Raw genomic sequence first — 24,146 nt, 5'->3', positions numbered from 1 at the left:
GTTCAGATCTTGGTCACAGACCTAGCACTGCTCATCAATCCATGCTTTGGTGGCGTCCCACATAGCAGAACTAGGAGGACCTACAACTAGAATATACAATTATGTTCTTGGGGGTTGGGGAGGCTTTGGGAAGACTTGGGAACAGATGTTAGTTCAGGGCCAATCTTTACAAAAAAAAAAAGCCTTGTTCCTCAGCCCACTTAAAAAACAATCTCTTTATTATGAACTCCATGAGTAATAATAGCAATTGCTTTAGTTGTCACGGATTTTTGTTTCATATGGTGTGATTATAATATATGACTTATCTTAAACACAGTCCAGATCTAAATCTGCTAAATGAGGATTTTTCCTGCAAAGTGGTGACCTTTGGGATACACTAATTCTAATGGTGCTACCATAGCTCAGAACATTTTTGGGATATCTCTAGAGAATTACTTTTATAATTAGCTTATAAGACACAAAAAATACTTCAGTATTTTCTCATTACTGAAGTCAGTTAATTATTCACCTTATTAACAAGACTCAGTGCCATATGACTTTACATTTTTTCAAAAATAGTCACATCCACCTTTAAAAACACACGTGCCCTTCACCAGTTGGGTCATCACCTTAACGTGTTTTACATCAAATGAGTGTTTCCTTGCCAAAACAAGTACTTCAAAGACAGAGATTGAAATGTGCCTCAAAGTACAAGGGAGGAAGAGTTTCAAAAATGCTTTGATTAATGGCAGTATTATTTATATTAACATTAATTATTAATAGCATGCTGAGGTAATTTTTGTTATGTGTGTAAAGAATTATTTGAAAAACTAGGGACGATTTTTCTGGAGAATATAAAGGCTTGGAGGGATTACTATGATTGAATTCTGCTCATGAGTACCTGTATTAGTTCCATTTAAAAGTACATAGATATGCTGAGGAGACCTTAAGAAATGTGGATTTTTGGTAAGACTCCACAGAAGCTGGTCTGTAGGTTCCTGGGTCTTATTCTCTCTGGTGTCTCTTAGGGCAGCCCTGCTTTAACAGCCTTCTTTGGCTTGGAAACCCCTTTGGCCCAGATAATGTTAGACTGTCTGTGGCCCACATGGTGTCTCTGGTCCAATCCATGAAGGCTACCACAGCTGGCTTGGTTTTACTGGAAGCACATGAGAATTTTTCTCTAAAGGAGGCGACATGAGGCATTCACATTAAGCTTCATTCACAATGAGCTTTATGGCACATTCAGGACACCCTCTATTATGTGTGTTCCTAAATTATAAGGATACAAAATGTCAATGCAAATAATCAATGATAAATCCATAGATCAAAATTGGGATGAGTTTAGGGGCTGGCCCCGTGGCTGAGTGGTTAAGTCCGCGCACTCCGCTGCAGGCGGCCCAGTGTTTCGTTGGTTCGAATCCTGGGCGCGGACATGACACTGCTCATCAAACCACGCTGAGGCAGCGTCCCACGTGCCACAACTAGAAGGACCCACAGAAAAGAATATACAACTATGTACCGGGGGGGCTTTGGGGAGAAAAAGGAAAAAATAAAATCTTTAAAAAAAAAAAAATTGGGATGAGTTTGTTATATGATTTAATCCTGAGGACTATAGCCTGGGAGAACGACCTCCACCAGGGAAGGGAGCACTCTGGAGAGGCGAGGGGAACAGCATGGTTATATGCCATTTTGGAACAAGGAACAAACATCAAATATGACAGAAATCCTTTTTTTCTTTTTACTACAATCACAAGGTGTTTGCTGTGTGCAGCAGGTCAGTAGTCACAAGATGTACACAGCAGGCCACTCTGACCCTAGTTTCTGGGAAGAAATGCTTACCTTAAAGAAATGCTGATGTGGTGGGGGAGATATTCATCCCTATCTTTAAAGGCAGCATTCTTTGCTTTGGGATACCATAAATGTTTAAAGCAGATGTAGAATGTGTGCTGGACAGTCCACGTCAGGCCATTCTGGAAAAACAAGGTCAAGCTGAATCAGTTTTAAACCAAAATGACTTCCTCTTATACTTCAATATATATTAACTTTTCTTATTGCTTTTCATTTATCCCATCAAAAGATACAGTCCATTCCTTCAAGGATCTCTCCTGGAGTGGAAGGGCAGCATTGAGGTGGGGAAGAAAGGAAGGAAGGAAAAAAGTAGGTGAACATTCGCACAACCCTGTGATATGGCTATGTGATATAGGTGAGATATAAATAAAATGGTATGGGAACCCAGTGAAACCCAGAGGAGGGGAATATTTGAAAGCTGATCAAGTAGAAGAAGAAGGAAATTTATTCTCTGTTTTTCTAAAGAACAGAACTTGGCCCAGTGGTTAGAAGGTACAGTGAAGCAGATTTTGGCACAATGCAAAGGAATTGTTTTTTAACAGCGACAGTTGTCTAAAAACAGATTAAACCAGCTGTCTGGAACGAATAGCAGGCTCTAAATCACGGATGTTTATTCAGAGGCTGCCTAGTGGCCATCTGTCTCAATGAGTGGTATGAAAATATGAAAAACGTGACTTCTAAGGTCCCTTCCCTCTCTAAAATTCCACTGTCTACTTCTGGGTTCTTTATTTTTGTCCAAATCAGTCTTATTACCTTATATTCATACTTTATGGATTGCTAATATTTGTATTATAGAACCTGGTGATGACAGTCAAATTTAGCTTCTGTGTAGGATTAAATGAGAAAGTGAATGCAAAAGTACCTGATAGATTGCTTAACAATTATTAGTTGAATTCGAATCATTGAAAATGAGCAAGTGAAGAGAAAAGCTTTGACACCTTAGGGAAGGAAGGACATACCCACATATCCAACCACTCACATCTCATTCCTTCTCCCAGTCTTAATGGAGGGTTGAGATATAAACTTAGATTTGTTTGCAAGAGGTAACGTTTGAGGTAGCTACCATCTAGGCTTTCCACGTCCTGGACAGAGAAAATCCGCAGTCTGCTCTACAGAGTGACAATGTCTACCTTAAACAGTGATTCACAGTATCATACCAAGAAATCTGGATAATTCCCGGAGGTCTGTGAAAAGTGGAAGTTAATCTATTGACTTCTCTTGCTTTAGTTAGCAATTTGACCAAGAGGGAAAAAGGATGAATCTCTTATTGGTCAATTTAATTTTTGGTACTGGCTTTGATTAGAGAATCAGTTGGAAATTTAGGTAAAGGTATTATTTGTAGTGGTAATTTTACTGATCATGTACGAGTTTCATCATCCTTGCCTATAGTACTATCATTAAGATTGGTTGACCAAGATTTGCTTTTCTGAAGCATAAATGATAATGAGAGAATAAGTTATATTAATTGAGCACCTATTATGTAATTTACCTGTATTATTTCTTTTACAAGATGGATTTTAACATTTCCATTGTACAGATTAAGCCACCAACGTTCCACAGCTTGTAAATAATGGAGTAACAGCTCAAATCCAGGCAGTTTGTTCTTGCAGCCCGCTTTCTTAACTGCTACACAAAACTGCCTTGGTTTCACCAGACAAGATGTTTAATAGGATGGAAATGGCTACCCTTTGCCCATTCTCTGAGCTGCACGTCATTTTCAAATTCACATGAATTACCTTTCCAACATGAACTAAGGGACAGACTATTACCAGCTTGTGTCCTGTGTGGGGAAATTGATTTCAGTTCAACATCACATGTCTTCTTGCCTTGTAGAGAAGCTAAACTTAGTGCAGTGGTGGATAAATATATTTAAGCTATAAATATTAAGGTGAAAATTTTTGTGGGATACATGGAAAGCTTAATACACACCAAATTTTGAAGGGAAAATTTTAAGCCTGTAACCATAATTTTCCCTGCAGGTTAAAGATGAAATGGAGATGAATATGTCTATCTATTTTCCCTTCAATGAGGGAATTTAATCTGAGTGGCTTTGTACAAGATGTTTCTAGGGGACCTGAGCTCTATATGAATTTTTAAAATGTTTTATTTTCCTATCATCTTCCTTTCTGGCAGTAAATGTACGTTTTCATAGATTTTTTCTAAGCATAGTTTCAGATAATGCTAAATAGACATTTTAAAAAAGTGTTATCCTAGGGAATGTGGATAGCAATATCTTAGCCTTCAAACTTGATGTTTATAAATAATACGAACAAGAGCCAGCCTTTCCTAAGCAGGAACTAAGCTTTTACATGCGTTTGATGATTTAATCTGCACAAGAACTTATGAGTTCTTATTACTCCCATTCTACAGGTGAGGAAATGGAAACAGAGAGTTTAAGCACCTTCAGGTCACTCAGCTAATAAATAAAGGCTTGTGTTCAAATTCAGGGATTTTTTCAGTCCAAACCCGTTCTGCCTCGCTTTAATTTTTAAGAAGTTTTATTTTTTGTAGCGATAGGATTTCTAAATAATACATTTCTGAATGATTCTAAATAAGATCCTTATAAGCCCTGAGTTATTCTCAGTTTCTCTACCAGCTGAAGTTTTTACAGCTTTATTTGTAAAAGTGAAAAATATTCGTCTGTTTATCATGATTGAAGGGCTGTTGCTGCTGAAGATGGAGTAAATGCCCAGGCTAGTGAGGCGCATCAATTTGCTAGGCAGCATTAAAAACCTATTCATTAGGACATTTTAATCATTTTTATTTTATTACATTTTAAATGTTAGTTAAGAACTATTTCAAACACAGAAAGATATCACACATAGCCTATTAGACGTCTATGCCACTACCATCTTGATTTAATAAACATTAAAATTTTGCCATATTCCTTTCTGGACCTTTTTTCTAAGAAATTTTTGATACAACTAAAATATCTCTACCCTGTTACATTAGCCTTCATCCCTCCCCGGCGATCTTCACTATCTTGAAGTTCACGTGTGTTCTTCTCATTTATTTATGTACTAGTTTTATGTGTTTTTGAAATATACATAAATAAATAGTATGTTACATATTCTGCTTTGTTCACTTTTCTTTATGCTTTTTAGAATTATCTATATTGATACATGTATATCTTGTTTTTCATTCTCACTGTATTTAATATTCTATTGTATGAATAAACCTTTTTTGTTTATTCATTCCTCTCTTGATGAGTATTTAGTTATTTTTCATTTTTGGCTGTTACAAATAGTGCTACAATGAACATCCTAGCAAATGTCTCCTTTTCCACATTTGTAAGAGTTTTTCTGGGTTATGTGCCTGGGAGGGGTTATTTCAATTGCCATTTCTAGTAACGGGGTACAAGAGTTTCCCAGTGTTCTTACAAGGACTTGGTATTAACAGATTTTTTAAAAAATTTTGCAAACTACAGAATGACTGCCCTATATGCTTTAGAAATGTCAGCATCCTGAAAGAGAAAGAAAGAACTGGGGGGCTGGCCCAGTAGTGCAGTGGTTAAGTGCGCATGTTCCACTTCGGCGGCCCGGGCTTCGCTGGTTTGGATCCCAGGTGCGGAGATGGCACCGCTCGGCAAGCCATGCTGTGGTAGGCATCCCACATATAAAGTAGAGGAAGATCGGCACGGATGTGAGCTCAGGGCCAGTCTTCCTCAGCAAAAAAGAGGAGGATTGGCAGCAGATGTTAGCTCAGGGCTAATCTTCCTCAAAAAAGAAAGAAAGAAAGAAAGAAAGACCAAGGAACTGTTTCAGATTAAAGGAGACTAAGGACACATGACATCTAAAGGCTGCATGTGATCCTTGACTGGGGAAATGAGACAGAATATGGGCTATGTATTAAATAGTTGTTGATCCATGTTAATTTTTCTAAAGAGTGATCATTGTAGCATGGTTATATAAGAGGGTAGTCTCATTCTTGGAAGGTACTCACACAAGTATTAAGGGATATGATATCTGAAAATTATTTTCAGATGCTTTAGCAATATAATAATATACCCAGAGAGCAAGATAAAGCAAATGTGGCAAGTTTCTAACATTGGTGAATCTAGATGAAAAGTCTCTTTATTAATCTTACTTTACTTTAAACTTTTCTATAGTTCTGAATTTTTTTCAAAAGAAAAAGAGTTTGCTAAACTTAGAGGTGTGAATTGGTATTTATTATAGTAATTTACTCTTTCTGCTTACCAGTGAGGTTGAACATCTTTTGATATGTTTGTTGGTCATTCAGGTTTCTTTTTTTTGTGAATTTAAATTCCTTTTTCTAATTCTTCATGCCTGTTTATCTTTTCCTTATTGACGTCAAAATTCTGTAATATTCTGGATACTGATTGTCCGTACATTTTGCGAGCAACTTCTCTCGCTCCTTGGTTTATCTTTCAAGTTCATGTAATGAATTCACTAAGGAATCTCGGGCTGTAAATGTATGAAAGTGATTTTATTTTTAGTAATTTCCCGCTAACTGTCTTAGCGGGAACTCCTCTCTTTTCTGCTGCATGGGAGATCCCTTGACAATGTCTTGTCAAGACACCATAACTTTCCGGTGACTTTTGGTTGTTAGAAAGTCTCATTTTTGTAATTAAAGAGACAGCTAGTTTATTCTGAAACTGAAATCTCCAAATCAGATTGAACGCTCTTCGCCTCCTCACCCCTAGCACACCTAAACCTTCCTGTGACTCTCGTGGACGACGGCTGTGGCTGCTTGGTAGCTACCTCCCCCTGCTCGCTCCCTGGGTGCTGATGATCTGCCATGTGGAGTGGGAGGAAGCAGCAGCCAAAGAACAAACATCTTTTCACTTGCGTTAACTGTAGGTTGCAGTTTCCTCCTTGTTGTTTGTCACTACTGCTCTAATACAGACCAAATTGTGATGTCCTCTGTGTAGCAGGCACCAAAGTGCTGCCCCTCCGACTGGGCGGGGCATGCTTAGAGGGTTTGAAAGGCAGGTGGGCTGCTTCCCTTTTGCACTGCTCCCAGATGCAGAGATCTGGCTCTGACTTGAGGTGTGGATCTAATTGTCACCTTTTCCACGAGGGCAGCCCATTGTCCCAGCCCCGCTTATTGAATAGACTGTTCTTTCCCACTGATGTGTATTCCACCCAACATAGTGGAAAATTTTATCTGTTTGTCAAATAGTGAAAGTACGGGTTGACCCAATAGCTGTTTCTCTCTTATTTCACTTCTTTTCTGTCCTTGACTTAATTACCAGAAGCAGGTCAGCAAGTCTGCCAGAAAAGACATTTAATCGGGAGTAGGATGCCAAGCTCCCTTTCCTTTAGGCAATGCTGATCTCTGTGAGTGATTGCCTTGGATTTCCCCCTTCCCTTAGTTTCTGGGGAGGAGGTGCACCCCCTCTCTACTGCACAGGGAAGGGAGAGAATAACCTCTCTGCCCCCAAAGCCCATGATCCCTCCCATGTCTCAGTCCTTGCCTTATGCAGGGTGAAGAGAAGGTAGGTGGTAAGTTCAGTTCTGGTCCGATTCTCAGTAAGCCCTTGGGGAGGAGGCCCAATTGCTGGCGGCAACTTTGTCTTAGACCACAGGGTACTTAGCATCCTTTGTCATCAGTTTTGAGTTTATCGACAATTCCAGAACAGCAAGAAAAATTCCATTTGACACAAGGTTACATTTCATTGGTATCCTTTCTTGCATAAAAGTTTTAAATTGTCTTAATATAGTCAGATTTATCAGACTTTTCCTTATGGCTTATCCTTTCTGTTAGCTTTTTCATGAAATAGTTCTCTATTCCTTTAAAAGTTTTTGCTTTTCACATTTTATTTTTTGGCCAATTTGCTGGTGGTTTTCGGGGGGGGGGGGCGCGGGTTGGGACATCGTGTGAGGTAGAGATCTAATTTTAACTTTCCCTTCAGGATAGTCCATTGTCTCAGCACTATTTGTTGAATAGTCTTTTCTTCCCCACTGATTTGTATTGCTGCCTTTCAAGCTGCTTTTAGCTGATATACATTCTTTGTATTTTCTTTCTATAGGACTCTGCCTTCATTGTTCCCTAAACTTAATTATATTCCTGATGTGTCCACTCATCCTAGTGAATTGTTCCCGTGAGGTTTTGTTGGAGTAGGACTGTGTTCTCTGTTGTATCCCCTGTATCGTACAATACCTGGTGCAGAGTTAGCTTTCAGTAAATATTTGGTGAATGAATCAATGAGCCCAGGCTAAGATCCACCCAGCTGTGCGTCTGTCCTGGAGTCTAGACTGCACACAACTCAACAGGTTTTATATCTTACCATGACTGGTGAAATAGGCTTTTCCTTTTTGATGGCATGGGCTCCCTGTTCATCTGTCATTATTCTCTGAGACAGACATTTTGCATCATCCTAGATTCCTCCCTCTTGACCTTGCCATTTAATGAGTTACTTAGGTTCATAATTTCTACTTCCTTAAAACTGAGGTATGTTTTCCATTCTCACTATGACTGTGTTTTAGTTCGGGTCTTTTAACAAATTTTCCTTTATTGTCTTTTTAATGTGATATTTGATATATGCACAAGAATCTGTGTAACACATGATAAATTATGAAGTATAATTACATGCACACCTGTAAAGCCACCACCTTCCTGAGAATGATGACATTATCTGTGTTGCTTCTAGGTAGCTGCTCCTCCCTAACCCACTCCCTTGCCTCTACCTAAGAAGTAATCACTATCCTGAAGTTTGGATTTCTCCTCTTCTTGCCTTGGTTTTCTTTTCAAATCTATATGTTACATATATAGATGGTCCTAAAAATGCATTATGTAGATTTACTTATTATTAAGCTTTATAAGAATAGTTTCATACTTCATGAAGTCTGCAACTTGAATTTTTCATTCAACATTTATGCTTCTAAGATTCATCCACAATTTTGTGTGTGGCTCTGGTTTGTTAATTTCACTAATTAATTTCATTAGTGAACGCAATGATATTACATTGTGTAACATACCATGATTTGTCTGTTCTCCTGTTGGTTTTTGTTTACATTGTTTCCAGTGTTTTTGCTATTTTGTACAAGATTGTCATTTATGTCTCTTGGTTCACATGTGCAAGGTTTCTCTAGACTCTATACCAAGGAATGGACTTTCTGGGTGAACGGATATGCAAATGTTCAACTTTAAAGGATAACGCCAAATTGTTTTTCAGAGTGGTCTATTTACACTCATGGCAGTAAGGTACAAAGGTCTCATTGATCCATATCCTTTCCAACACTTGGCATTATAAGATTTATTAATTTTTTTCCTTTTTTAGATATAAAATTGTATCTTCTTTTAATTGTAATTCGTATTTCCCCAAGAAAAGAGTTTGAGGTTGTTTTATATGCTTTTGCGCATTTTCCTATTAGGTTATTGAGTTTTTCTTATTGAATTAAAGTTTTCATATATTTTTAATCCAAATTCATTATCAGTTATAAGTATTGCCAATATTTTCTCCTGGTTTATGGCTTGCCTTTTCACTTTCTTTATGGTATCTTTATAAAGGAAGGTTAATGAAGTTTTAATTGTAATGAAGTTGAATTTGTCAGTCTTTTCTATTGTAATTAAAATTTTTTTATCTTGTTTAAAAACCATCTGGTTCTACCCTGAATTTATAAATATATTCTCCTATACTTTCTTTTAAAGGATTTGAAAGCTTTGTCTTTCACATTTAAAATGCACGTGGAATTAATTTTTGTGTACATGGTATGAAGTAGGCCTCCAATTTAATTTTTTCCATGTGGATAAACAATTATCTTGTAAGAACATTTATTTAGATTGAAATATAGTCACAATATATATTGCTATAGGAAAAAAATACAATATAACAGAATATATGGAATTTAGAAAACATAAAATGTAATACATATAGTAATTAGTATATATATAAAAAAATTAAAGAAAAGATATTGGAAGGAAATACACCGAAATAACAGCAGTGATTATCTTTGAATGGTGGGATAATTGATGATTTTGTTTATTTCTCTTGTTGTTCTCTGTTCCAAATTCTCTGTATTGAGCATATATTCATATATTTTTTTAAACAGTGAGAAATAAGGTAGTGTCTATAGATGATAATGTAGTGTCAACAAACCTTAAAGAGAAATCATTAGTTGGAAGAGAAACAATGAATTGAAATTTTCCAACTTTTTTTTAAAGCTTCTTCCATTCTGGGACTAGAGGGTGGGAAGTTTGTGGATTATACATTAAGTCTCGATAGAGGGTGGAAAAGGTTAAGTTCTGAAATCTGGGTGATTCTTCTGTAAATAGTTATATGAAATTTCTCTCCCCTGAGTGGTTTGCTTTACAGGTATGTAAGGCTCTTTGGAGAATAGGATCAGGTTACTTATGTGTATCATTGGTGATACAAACATTTCTTTTTGCCCAACAGCAGATAATGAAAAGACTTATAAAGCGGTATGTTTTGAAAGCACAAGTAGACAAAGAAAATGATGAAGTTAATGAAGGTAAGCATCTCCAACTTGAGAAACATCCCTTTACAAATAACTTAATGAACTTGGAAAACTTTATATTGAAGGCTACTTTAGAAATCCAGTCTCAGGTAGCAGTTTGGGTTCCTCCAAGATTGACAGGAGAATCTTATGTTACATTTCTGTAACTCTATCTTGTTAAAGAAACAGTTATTAAAAAATGTCAATCAGAGACAATTTATCTCTACTCACTGCTTCTTCAAATGTAAAGACTGCCCTCTTTCTGGGAGCTTTTAAGTCCCTATTACATAAGGGAGTAGGTAGTTTCACTTCTTTTTCAGTGAGTTCACATGAGTGTTAACATTTTTCCAGAGATGCAGGTAAATAATGGTTGGCTCAAACAGAATCCACTCTTTACTTTGTTGTCCAGAATAAAAATCTCTCAACCATTTTTCTCATCTGGTATTTCTCTTTTCCCTTTCACTTTTCTCCTTGACTCCTTACTTAAACATGCCTACTTTTCCAGGCATATGCCAGGCAGATCATCTGTCTGGACTGTAACAATTTTCCCTCAAAGTCTGGGGAGTAGGCCAAAGCACAGACCCAGAGTTGGAAAGAAATCAACCTGGGAGAAATAAATTGCCTTAAAAATAGAAATTACAGCTTGCAACACCAATGAGGTGCCACTGTGTCTGTCTGCACTGAGAAGAGAAGAAAGAGCTAAACTAAGTAAAACTACTGATGGGCTTTGAAGCCGTTGCTTGATTGATGCAGGGAATCACTTGTAAATCTCAGTCAGTCTGATGGTGTGTGTAAGTAGAAAAGAAATCTATGAATGTGTGAGTGAGAACCAGCAAAAATCTAATGGTGACCTAGAAACAGTCTCAGGAGGACAGGATTAGAATGGGGCTGTAGTTTAGAAAGCAGAAATATGATCAGTTGTATCAGAACCCCCCTGAAAAAAAGAAAAACAGCTAAGTGATGGGGGAAATTGGATGGCCTTGATAGCATCAAAAACAAGGAGCATCTTCCGAGCCCTTGTACGACAGAGGAAGACAAGTCAATGAGAATTTGGAGTTTTGAACAAACTTCTAACTAAGAAAGTGTATCATATATATTAACCTTCTTATTTAATAAAATGAGGAAACTAAAGTCCAAAGAGGTTGAGTAATTTGCGTTTCCTGTATTGGTAGACTAAATACGACACTGAGTATGTAGTCTCCCCGTAACTCAAAAACAGGCAAGAAGGATATGGCAGGAGGGAGGTGAAAGGGGGCCCGCTGGGCTTATGGTCCAAATATGATACTGAGAATCCATTTCTTCCGTCAATGACTGGCCTTGTGGTTTCAAATTAGATCAATTTATTCCCTCTATATTGCCATATGCAAAAGGAAGAAGCACTTTTTTTCCGCCACAAAAGAAATTTGCAAATGTTTTGCATGTGTTCTTGAGGAAGAGTTACAATTCCTTAAAATAAAAAAGGCTCACTTGAATATAATAAAAGAACATAGAAATTACACTTTAAAGCATCATAAAGATACCAGGAAATATCGTGAAGGATATGTTTTACATGTGATTCTATTATAAAAAGCTGTTAAAATACCAATGATTTGAAGAATTATTGCTTAGATTCAGATAAATTCTTGCCCCAAATCTTTCAAGGTCAATGGTTTATCTACATTTCAGTCATTTACAAGAGAATCCAGTTTTTAATTGCAATCTCCATGTGCTCAAAATACTGCCAAGCTGAAGTATGAGAATGGTTGTGTTTTAATAGCCAAAAGTCTCCTTGTGGAGACTCCTATGTATGTGCACATTGCCCGTGGTATCACTTCTGAACTCCTTAATTTCACCATTGCTTGTTACTTCTTTATGCATCCATCCTCTGTGCCCTACAAACAAGTCTGTTTGTTCCTTGACTCCATGTTCATTAGCGTTGCCTTCCCTAGTAAACACCCCTACTCTTTTTCCTTCCCTTCCCTTACTTCAAATTTGACCTAAAATTTCCTTCTTCCATGTGAGTGTTTGCCTGTTAAATACACTGCTTCATTTTTAGTAGTTTGGTTTTGCTAGGATTCCCTTCCATCCTAGCAATGGGGGATGATCTATGTAGGTGTCAACCCTGATGGCTGAGGGCACCTAAGGACTCCCTAGAGACAGAAAGGAGATACCCTGCTCCTAGATCATTAACAGAGAAATCATGCTGTGTTAAAAGTTGGCTGAGACACAGAACAATATTTCTGCTGAATTTTACTATTAAAAACATAGCTGGACTCTTTCTATAGTTTTTTTTCAAAGGTCAGGATGTTTTTAAAGACAGACATTTCTTAAACATTTTAAAGGGAAAAATCTACAATAACTACCTTGGAGATGTCATGAGGCAAATGTATTAATATTGTATGAATTTCACGGTTTGTTCTTCTCTAAATCCAAAGAGCAAATGACCAATTACATGTTTTTTCATACAAATGCTATAGGTGAATTAAAGGAAATCAAGCAAGATATCTCCAGCCTTCGTTATGAACTTCTGGAGGACAAGAGCCAAGCAACTGAGGAATTAGCCGTTCTGATTCATAAACTCAGTGAGAAACTGAATCCCAGCATGCCGAGATGTGAATGATCAGTAACCTGGAATTATGGCTTTGACTATATAGCACAAATGTGGGCAATAATCTTTCTAAGTGTGAAATACTTGAAAAACTATGGTGTAAATTTTTAGTATTAACTACCTTTATCATGTGAATCTTTAAAAGTTAGGTCTTAATGATTTTACTGTTTTATCACATGCAAATGGTCTTCATTTTAATTGTCTGCCTTGACAATTACAAACAATGACATGCCATTGTATTTAAAGCCCCAATATTACTACATTACTGACATCTTTGTCCATTTTAGAATAAACTCTGTCTTTGCACTGCCTGTTTGCCTCCAAGAGACCGTAAGCTCCTTGCAGACAGGGACCATGTCTTATTCATCTTTGTGTCTCCAGCATCTAGTAAAGAACCTGGTACATAGTGGGTGCTCAATAAATGTTGTTGAAACCAACTGAACTGCCAACAAAATACAAATAAAAATGAAAAGGCCATCACTATGTAGCATACTTGTCCAAGTGCTAAAGAGATTTTTTTTAAAAAAGAAACTGGAGAAATTTTCCAAGCAACTATCACTTGGTCAGATTTTCTTAGCATTTTTTGGCTTCACTGATAATCCTAGAACCTTTGAGCCCTGAATGAAGAATATAACAATGAAATGGATTAATAGAAAATATAAATACATTACATACTTAGGTTTCATAGAATTGTTCAAAACAACACATTAAAGATTTTTCTAAAGTATAAACTGTTCGCTTTCTGTCTTAGATTTCCATTTGTTCTGTTTTAGTAATGTGAATTTCATCAGAGGGGTGGTGAGTTTTTTAAAGTTGGGGGTTACCCAGGGTTGTTATTTTGTTATAACCTCCTAATTTCTGCCTCTGATGCTTTAATGCTAAGGAAGATATCAATAACTGACTTCATATCTTGCCCCCTATTAGCTCCATTCTAAGTTTTGGAGGGTCTGCTTATGGGAAGAAATAGGAAAGAGCAGTGGCTGTGCACCTGGAGAGGCAGGGCCAAGCATCACCAGGTGTGTTGCATTTCCCTTTGAGGCGTCTCCTGCCGTCATTGCTTACAATGATTGACATCCTTTTTCTTATCAAAGCATTTCAGTTACACTGTCTACACAAAATAGATTGGGGAGTATCTGTATCCAACTTATTATATAACTGAGCTGAATACTGGTAATAGCCGCAATGCCTCATGACTTTAATAGGAAAGAAGACACAGGCAGGTAAGTTCTCTCATCTCTTCACAGACCATCAAACAGTCAAAGTATTTTTTTTAACTAGCTGGGTTTAAATCTCTCATAGAGTTATGCTTCACATCCTGACGCTCTTCCGTCTGTTCCTGTCAAGTCTTACAGGAATACAAACTGTGATCATAGCTCAAAGATAGTTTTATGGGTCCTAAAAACCAACCAAATACATGGTACTTTAAAAGTCAGTTCTCTCACATGGGAAGGCTTTCTAGACACAAAGACTGAAATGAAGAACATTAAATGGAACTACGTAAAGCTCTTTAGAGATTATTTCTTAATTTCTACTTTTAGGGACTTAATTAAATTAAGAAAAGAACTTTATACATTTTTGCTACCATTGTAGAATTTTTCATTGACTTTTGTGCTATGCTAATAGTATTTGGTCTTCAGTGTTTTTCAGACTTTATGTTGTGCCTCAGAACTGAATAAACATTAAATTTTTTCATTGTTATATGTTACCATATTATATTAAAACAGTAAAGACATGGAGTTTCCATAATAAACAATACTTTCAGTCTTACAGTATTGTCTAGGATTCCAGGTGTGCAAATTTTTGTTTCTATCGATGGAACAGAATATTTAGTAATATTCCTAATTGGGGTTGGAAAAATATTGAAAGGAAAAGTGTCAGATTTAGCGTGGGACATTCTTGAATGAAGAATCAGTTGAGACTTGAATGAAGATAAATCTCACAGCATCTATGCCATGTGAGTACATACATTATTTTTTTGATTTTTAGTCCATGCCTCCCACAAATGTAGAGCTTTCAACATAGGTTGTTTTTCCTTTCTTTACTAGGCTTATGTAAAACTGGTGTGTTTTTGATCTTTCATTTTTCCCTTCATAGTTTCTAGGTGGTTGTCAAGAAGGGACATGTGATGCCAAGGTGTGGTGGATGCTATCGATGTTGTTGATGCCCTGCTCAGATGCCCTTTAATGGGCCAGTGCATGCATCTCTCAGATAATGTGAGTGTTGGCTCCTTAACAGGTTGCAGCTATTCACTTCCCCAGGGAATTGCCCACAGCTGAAAGGAAGCAGCCTTACCCAGGGTGCTATGCCTCCCCCTCCCCACATCAATGACCAACTGCCTGGGGTGGAGACACAAAAGGTTGGTCCCTTGTCTCAAGGTAGGGCCAACTTTCTGGTGCAATTCATATTCCAAAGCTCTGGAGGGGATTAGGCTGAATGAAGCCAGACTCCAGCTGAGACCAAATCTTTGTTTAGCTTCTTCTCCTGTCTTATGCTACTTCCTGTCCCTCCCTTTCTCCCAGAGCATTCCCTCAATAAATCACCACATCCAAATCTTTTTTTTTTTTTTGGTGAGGCAGATTGGCACTGAGCTAACATCTGCAGCCAATCCTCCTCTTTTTGCTTGAGGAAGATTGTCCCTGAGCTAACATCTGTGCCAATCTTCCTCTATCTTGTATGCAGGACATTGCCACAGCATGGCTTGATGAGCAGTGTGTAGGTCCGCAGTGTGGGTCCCAGGATCCCAACCTGTGAACCCTGAGCTGCCAAAATGGAGTGCATGAATTTAACCACTATGCCACCAGGCCAGCCCAGCATCCAAATCTTGTTAGGATTTGCTCCTAGGAAACCCACCCTAAGATGTAAGTATTACTGTGGAAAGTAGAGGCGAGGTGAGGATTAGTTTAGGCGATTTCTGTCAGAATTAAGACTTCTTTGAGGTTAATGATAGCTCTGGGCCAGCAAGTCATTGCCCCACTCACTGTCCTAACAGGCATATTGGGCTTAAAAGCAAAGCTCAAAGAAGTTGATGGTGCAACTTGGAGAAGGGAGCATTTTAGCAGGACCAAAAAACAACTCATCTAGAAAAAGACATTTAGGTGTTTATGATTAATTAGAGGATTATCAAAGTCCAATATCTCTGACTTTTTGACTTCTTTGTTGTCTTAGTTGTTTTCTTTTTCTGTTACAGATACGAAAAAGGAAAGGCGGCAACACTCAAATTGCATCTTAGGCTTACTGTTTAAAAAATTTGGCACTTTATAATGCTTCTACATTAACTTTACTGAAGACCCTTCACTTGATGGAACTCACAATATGTTGAGAAGCATGGATTCATAGACTTGAAATAAAATAGAGAACTATGCAAAATAGTATCCCGTATCTTCAAAGAGTTCTGTGCATTATGAAAACTTAGAAATGACATAAATATGTTGTGATTATTAAAAGCAAATTTAGTACAATGTAGGATAACTGTATTACCAATCATGTCCAAAATATTTCGATTTTGAATGCTTAAGCCAAATGAAAGCAGCTTTTGTAAATGGGAAGGTCAAGTGTCTAATGGACAATATCTAAAGAGAACTGAAGGCACATTGCTTTTTAATCCTGTGGCCTGGGACAAATCGCTTAACTTCTCTGGTCTGAGACCTTGTTCAATCTCCTATAGCAACAGCATAAGAGACAGGTTCCTGGTCTCTGGGCATCATAGAAGTGTTTTAGCAGGTGATATCATCATCCAAGGTGGTCATGATCTCTTTCTCAATGTCCTTCTTTTTTAAAATCAATCTAAAAGGGTTATTTATTAATTTTTTTCTTTTTAAAACTAGTTTGACAGTTTCAAAACTGGTACCACGTTAGTGGAGACCAATGTATACTCATGACTCATTCACTCAGCTGACCACCTCTAGCTCTGTTGGTTTTAACTTTAATACAATTTAAATTGCTTTTATTCTTAGTCATAAGTTGTTTACTTTATACTCATCATGGTTTCTTTAAGACCACAACATAGGTTATAAGTTACTGAAGTGCATGATAATTCTGTAAATTTGTCTCCAGGCGATTTTTCTCATATCTGAGATGCAGTTATTTTCTGTTTTTTTAATGTAGCCCACCAAGATGTCTCTAGTACCTTAAAATGTGTTTAAAAAGAGAAAATATAGTGGCAATTTTGTCTAACTTTGCATTTCATTTATTGTGAATAAAAAGTCCCCCCACTAATTATTTGAGAAATGCTTAAAATTAGTAGTTTGAAACCTTTGCTAATCATTTAGAAACAAAACACAATGCTTAAAAAATAATAAATCACTTGCCTTTTCTAGATGCAAAATGAAAGAATTCCACATATCATATTATACAAGCTCTTTTCATCTATTTCTGATGCTATGTCATAGCCTCATTCCAATGTTTTAAAATAAATTTGATCTTCCAAACAAACTCTTTTCTTTTACACAATTAACTTAAGGTAAAATAAACAGTGAGTGCATTACTTGTTAAATGGAAAAGAAGCCTTGCCAGTATATGTTTTTATTACAATATTGTAAAGATTGTATAGATGAGTTTTTTAATGCTGCCTTAAATAATATAGCAATATAAAATAAAATACCTTTTCTAAGTTACATTTCTACTACATTATATACTACTATGAAAGTGGTTTTGAATCAAAAAGGGAAAACGTTGGATTAATGGTTTCTAAGATTTCACTCAGCCCTGAATACTTTTCATACTTATCATTTTTAAAAAGATAATTCCTGCCCACTTCACCAAGTTTTCAATATTTTGATTTGTTTGTTATAAGGCAAAAACATAGCAATAATGATATCAATACCATTTTCCTTAAGTCGTTAATGTGTATTGCCAGTCTTGACAAGGGAGACAAGAAAATAGACAGTGGGAAGATTTGGTATCCAAATTCATAGATAACGTTTTATCAGAACCCTGCCTACTCTGGAAACTATGCAGAGTTAAAGATTCTTATAATCTCTTAGTTAATTTTTAATTTTATTTTGTAAAAATTTTATTTTTAAGTTGCAAAATTTTATTTAAAATAATGCAGACATCTTACAGAAAACACAAAAAACAGGAAGGGGAAGCTTATAATCCTTCAGTTTACAACCAACTAAAATTTTTTTGATATATTTCTTAACAACCCTTTCCTACAATTGTAATCATAGTATACACACAATTTTATATTGTTTTCATTATCATCTGAATACTTTCCGCATTATTACACAGCCTTCATTATTTTCACTTCCAGTGGCTGCATAATAGTCAACAAAGTGGATGCACCATTCCCCTATTATTGGACAATTAGGTCCCTATCTTAAGTAGTGCCTCAATTATGACTTCTTGTGGTGTTTTCCTAGACTAAATATCCAGAATTGGGGTTATGGGTTAAAAATATAATCACATATTTATAGGTTTGGGTACATATTTCTAAGTTGCTTTTGAAAAGGGTTTTATTACCAGTTTAAAGCATCACAGTTGATGAGCACATGCTGTCTCTACAACATATAGTCGTTTCACTTAAATCTTTCTTCTATTTTGAAAGGCAAAATAAAAAGGTATCTTGTATTGATTACAAGTGAAGTAATAGGTTTCTGTATGTTTGTTCAATAGCCACTTTCTTTGTGAATTCTGTTCATGTTTTTACGTGTTTGTTTATTGGAATCATAGTATGTCCTTTTTTCTTAATTTACATAAACTATTTATAAAGATATTCTACTTTCCCAAATTTTTGTTTATATTTAAAATTTTGTGACATATTGAAATGTTTAATATTTCTTTTTCATATCTGTTTTCTTCTTTGTGGTTTCTTCTATCCCTCTTAAGATCAGGCAAGTTCCCTTCTGTTATGGGCTGAATCACGTCCCCCTAAATTCATATGTTGCAGTCCTAACTCCTGGTACCCCAGAATGTGACTGTATTTGGAGCTAGGGCCTTTAAAGAGGTAATTAAGGCAGAATGAGGTCATTAGAGTGGGCCTTAATCCGATATGGCTGGGGTCCTTATCAGAAGAGGAGATTACGGCACAGACACAGAGGGAGGACCATGTGAAGACACAAGGAGAAGACGGCCGTCTCAAGCCAAGGAGAGATGCATCTGAAGATTGATTTGGTTCCCTGCTGACCCCTTGATCTTGTACTCCTACCTGTGAGACCTGTGAGAAAATAAATTTCTGTTGTTTAAGTCACCCAGTTTGTGGTACTTTGCTGTGGCAGCCCAAGCAAACTAATACACCTTCCAACTCCCTAAACTCTCTACAATTCTATTTTCTTCTATCCCCTCTGTGGCTTTATATTGCAATTTACTTCTAAAATTTATCTGTATTTTTGTGGAGTCTAAATTGATATACTCCCCAAATTACTACACAGCTAACCCATCTTCAGGCATTGTTGTCTATTTTAATATGGAGTTATTTTAGCCAATTTTTTTTCTGAAAAGAATTGTCTGGAACATCCTGGTAGCTAGTCAAAACCTCAGATCCTCTGTAGGAAAAAAATCTCTCTTCCTAAGAAGCACCCCTTTTCGGGGGTTTAATTTTTGTTTCAAAAGCATTTGTGAACTCTCCCCGAGTAGACCACAGAAATCAGGGAAGGAGCTGTATCTTGTTCATCTGTAGTGCATCTTTAGGCAGAGCACTGTGCACTAAGGAAGGACTGACGGAAGTGAGTCAAGGAATGTCAGCTCTCAGTCAGAACCCGGGTCACACTGAAGTTCCCTGAGGTCTTTTCAGGGGCTCTGTGATTTTGAAACTATCTTCAAAACACTAAAATGTTATTTGCCTTTTTCAGTGTGTTGACATTTGCACTGATGGCACAAAAGCAATGGTGGTTAATACTGCTGGTACTTAAGCATGAATCAAAGCAGTGGCTCAAACGGTAGTAGTAGTCACTGTATTCTTCCTGCCACACATAGGCAGGAAACAAAGTTTCATATAAAAACGTCCTTTGTGAAGCAGTAAAAATTGTTAATTTTCAATCTTGACTCTGGAGTACATATCTTTTTTGCTATTCTGTGTAATCACATGGGAATTATATGCATAAAGCATTTCTACTGAATACTGAAGTATATTAGTTGTCTCAAGGAAAAGCGTGATTATTTGAGTTGCTAGCTGGAACACTTTTGAAAGCACGACTGACATTAAAATTAGGATTATTCAGACCTAGATATTTGGTATACACTTTCTTGTGAATTCAAGAAGGGAAAGTATCATTTCAAGGAAAACAACTGACATTTGTTGCCAGTGCTTAAAATTCTAAGCACAAATTAGAATTTTGCAAAATTTGTATCCACCTCTGAGGTTGACAGCTTTACAATACTTCAAAACTTTTCTGATGAAATCCGTGGTGATATTAACAAATGGGATTTGGGGGATGTTTCATAATGAAGCCACATTCCACACTGTAACTAACTTTTCAAAAACTACCACTTGTTTTGGACCAAATTCTTCATATATTTCAAAACATATACCAATGGATTGAATGCAGAAGTAGATCTGGGACTCCCCTGTCTACTATTCGGGTGGACAGTAAATAGATTTACAGTCTTTCTACTTTTTTGGAAGGGATGGGAAATAAAGGTATTTTTCATTAAAATATTTATGAGTTTATTTTTTAATATGTTTTTAAAAATAGTTCCAATTTCTAATACGGTAAATATCAATAGATAATAAACAAAAGGTCTTTGGGGTCCTTAATAGTTTATAAGAGTTTTGTAAAGGTGTCCTAAGGCCAAAAGTTTGAGAACTGCTGCTGTTCCGAAGCTAACGCCTATAACGGTGGAACCTAATTCTTTGGGGGACCCTTTCCAGCGTCAGTAAAACAGGTCAGAATCTACTCAGGCTTCTCATCAACGCTCTACACCGAAAAACTCTTCGAGGTGTTGTTCAGGGCGGCGGCGCCAAAGTGGGCAGGGGGAGGAGGGGTGGAGCCAAGACTGCGTCTTCGGTCTCCCTGGAAACCACTTTGCTCGGGTCTCCTGAACCGCGTCCTCCGTTCGTCTCGCCTCTGATTGGAGCAGCTTGTCAGTGGGCGGTCCGCCGGGAGAGGGGCGGGGCTTCACGTTCTTCCAGGGCCCACTCGCGTGAACGCACTGACGTCACGGCGGACGCGCAGCCCTGAGGCCCCGCTTGTGCATCCCCCGCCGAGGCCGCAGGGGTTGGGATTTGCCCCTCGGGGTTGAGCGAGTGGGTTCCTTTCCGAGGCCCGGGGCCCGGCAGCCTGTGCCACTCTTGTCCCGTCCTCGCGCTCTCCAGCGCGTCCGTGTTGCGTCATGGATCTGAATTTAAACCGAGCGGATTATTTACAGGTAAACCCGAGGGGACGGGGCGGGCGCCGCGGGGGTGAGCCCGGTTCCCCAAGAGGATTCCATCCTCCCACTGACGCCTGTCGAGGTCGCCGGGAGCGGGGGCGGGGTGCTGCCCTTCAGTCGCCCTCCTCCCGGGCGCCTCCGGCTCGTCCACGACGGTGCACGCCCCCAGGGTGCTGGCGGCTGCGGGTCCTGAAGATGCTCCGCGAGTCCAGACGCGGTCCCTGACTCCTTCCCGGGGCCCCTCTCTCCCCGCCGCAGCTGCCTTGGGCCTCTAACCCCTGAGTCTTCATCCCTACCCAGTCCCTTCTCCGAGCGCCGGACACCACTAGCCAGATCGTCATCAAAGCGGCGACAACCGTTTATTGAGCATCTAGATTATTCTCGGAGCTTAACATCCACAAATATTTAATGTTCATAAAAATCCTCAAAGTAGGTAATAGTTATAGAGAGGATCCAGGAGCTCTGAAAAGGTAAGTTGCTTTATAGCGAAAAAGGATGGAGTTCTTGTTGGAAGCAAAGTCTGGCTGCAGAGCTGGTGTTCTCTCTGTTATAGCTCAGCCCTCTACCTTCTCTCCCTCTTCTCCGTCTCCTCCTTTTTCACTAATCCTATTTTGGCTAAGGGTGCAAATGTTTGCCCGGTCAGTTTCCCTGGGAGATACGCTAGGTTCTTCCTACCTTAATAATTTCCATATCCAGCTGGTCACCACATCTTGCTGCTTTTACCTCCTAAATATCTCTTGGAATCTGTCCCGTTTTCTTCATCTCCACAACCCCCAGTTCAGGTTCTCATCTTCTCTTTCGTGGATTATTGAAATAGCCTCCTAATTGAGCTCCTAGCCTTCAGCTTCACCTCCCTCCAAGCCATCCTTTCACATCCCTTGCTAGATTGACGTTTCAAAATACAAATCTAAATAGATAATTTTAAACTTTAGTACTACTCCCCGGAATACAGAGGAAAATTATGGATTTATACTGTGTGTAAATTCTTTCATGATCTATTGTTTTCTCCAGCTTCTATCCTCCTCCCCTAACGATGCACCGCTAGTAACAGTTCCCTGCTGAACAAGCCGTGCTGTTTTCATCGTACGCACCTGTTGTAAAATAATCTTCATCGTCACTTGGATTCGATGTCATTGCCATCAGCATATTTGATATTTTAGCAAAAATTTTCTATATTGCAGTTTTAATAACTGTAATCTATTTCCAAATATTTTTAATCACTTCATAAAAACTTCTTAACAGTTGTATAAAGTTGGAAAAGAAGGCTTCTAGAAATATTTTTTTGTGAAGTATCTTGCCAGTAATGTCACATAATTATATCTGGCTTGACAACATAAATTTTGACAGGCATAAATTTTACTATTTTTGGTTTTTTCCTATACTCTGAGTTTGGGGCATATTTCACTAGATAAAAGTTCGTCATTGATAATTATTTCCTGTCACTAATTATTGCAATAAAAAGGTAAGACACTGTGATCTGAATGTGCTACTCCTTTTAATCTCTGATGTAAGAACTTCAAATTACAGTGTATTAGAGTACATTCCCTAGCTGGCTGGTGTGTTTCCTTAGGTGGGAGTGACCTCTCAGAAGACTATGAAGCTACTTCCTGCCTCAAGACGTAGAGCTACCCAAAAGGTACTGTAGAGATACTCATTTCTCCACATCTCCTTAGGTCTCACAGAAGAGTGGGTTATATTTCCTTCTTTATTGGTAAGTAGTTCTTTTTAAAATGCTAGTGTTAAAATGGAAATGAATTTCTTTTAATTCGAACAGGGGTTGGAGTACCAAGGGACATTTACAAACTAACTTTCTTGGTCATTGTAATTATTTGTACAGTTAGTAACGAGTATAATCAAACTTGTTAAAAAACATATTCCATTTTTCTGGTAATAGTTTATTCTGTGTGTACTTGTGTGTGCCAGACTGTGTATATGAAAAAAGAAATAGAAAACACAATAGGATATAGAGAAAATGTTTTTTTAAAAACTTTATCATATTTTTAAGAGTAATGAAGTATTTTGATGTTGAACTTTATATTTAACGATATTGATTAATTTTATCGCAATGTTGATCCTATGAGACAAGAGAATTATGATTTCCACAAGACAATTATAATTTCTTAGAAGACTAGTAGGATATTTTAGTAGCTGCAAAATAAATGCAGTGTCCTGATATATTAACTTTTTGTCAAGATAAATCAACAGATTTCTGATTGTCATTTACAGTATTCAGTTCACTAGATCAGCATTTCTCAAACTTTTCGGTCTCAGGACCCTTTTACACTCTTAAATTATTGAGGATACCAAAGAACTTTTGCTTATGTAGGTTATAGCTATCAATACTTATTGTATTAAAATTCAAACTAAGAAATGTTTAAAATATTTATTATTCTATTTTTGAAAATAATTAGAAAATTACATGTTTACATAAATAACATTGTTATGACTAATAACTTTTCAAAAACAAAAAAATTCAATGAGCATAGTGGCGCTGTATTACAGTTTTGCAAATTCTTTAGTCCGGCATAAGATTGGCACCTGAGCTAACATCTGTTGCCAATCATTTTTTCTTCTTCTTCTTCTCCCCAAATCCCCCAGTACATGGTTGTATATTCTAGTTATAGATGGTTCTAGTTCTGCTATGTGGGACGCCACCTTAGCATGGCTTGATGCATGGTGCTAGGTCTGCACCCAGGGTCCCAACCGAGGAAACCATGGGCCACTGAAGCAGAGTGTGTGAACTTAACCATTTGGCCACGGGGCCAGACCCCAATCTTTTTTTTTTTTCTTTCTTTCTTTCTTTCTCGCCAAAGCCCCCCAGTACATAGTTGTATGTTCTAATTGTAGGTCCTTCTAGTTGTGCGTGAGATATGTTGTTTTGGTTGAAGTATATGAAGAAAATCTAGCTTACATGATACATAGTTGAAAATAGGGAGGGGTATTTAAATAGCTTTTCCAGATAATTATTGCTCTTCATATTTGGTACAATACCTATACTTGACAAA

At 37.5% G+C, this 24,146-nt stretch overlaps 2 protein-coding genes across 9 annotated transcripts in view; both read left to right on the top strand.

Moving 5' to 3' along the window:
• Window positions 1-17,360, top strand: part of TRPC3 (transient receptor potential cation channel subfamily C member 3) — a 73,451-nt gene extending 56,091 nt beyond the window's left edge. For 4 of the 6 annotated variants that reach the window (XM_046655803.1, XM_046655800.1, XM_046655804.1 and 1 more), the window contains 4 exons: window positions 10,187-10,262; window positions 12,704-15,047; window positions 15,514-15,692; window positions 16,022-17,360. In XM_046655803.1, coding sequence (XP_046511759.1) covers window positions 10,187-10,262; window positions 12,704-12,846 — 219 coding nt within the window. In that variant the 3' untranslated portion in view covers window positions 12,847-15,047; window positions 15,514-15,692; window positions 16,022-17,360. Of the gene's footprint in view, window positions 1-10,186; window positions 10,263-12,703; window positions 15,068-15,513; window positions 15,693-16,021 lie in introns of those variants that run through there. The other 2 variants (XM_046655801.1, XM_046655802.1) reach the window with 2 other exon arrangements.
• Window positions 17,361-20,944: 3,584 nt separating this feature from the next.
• BBS7 (Bardet-Biedl syndrome 7) overlaps window positions 20,945-24,146 on the top strand; it is a 35,435-nt gene continuing 32,233 nt past the window's right edge. For all 3 annotated transcript variants that reach the window (XM_046657048.1, XM_046657047.1, XM_046657050.1), the window contains exons 1-2: window positions 20,945-21,138; window positions 22,712-22,777. In XM_046657048.1, coding sequence (XP_046513004.1) covers window positions 21,103-21,138; window positions 22,712-22,777 — 102 coding nt within the window. In that variant the 5' untranslated portion in view covers window positions 20,945-21,102. The remainder of the gene's footprint in view (window positions 21,139-22,711; window positions 22,778-24,146) is intronic.

The sequence above is a fragment of the Equus quagga genome, chromosome 3 (assembly GCF_021613505.1).
Source record: "Equus quagga isolate Etosha38 chromosome 3, UCLA_HA_Equagga_1.0, whole genome shotgun sequence".
Lineage (NCBI taxonomy): Eukaryota > Metazoa > Chordata > Mammalia > Perissodactyla > Equidae > Equus > Equus quagga.
The sequence above is the reverse complement of the archived record's forward strand: the minus strand, read 5'-3'. Positions and strand labels throughout refer to the sequence as shown.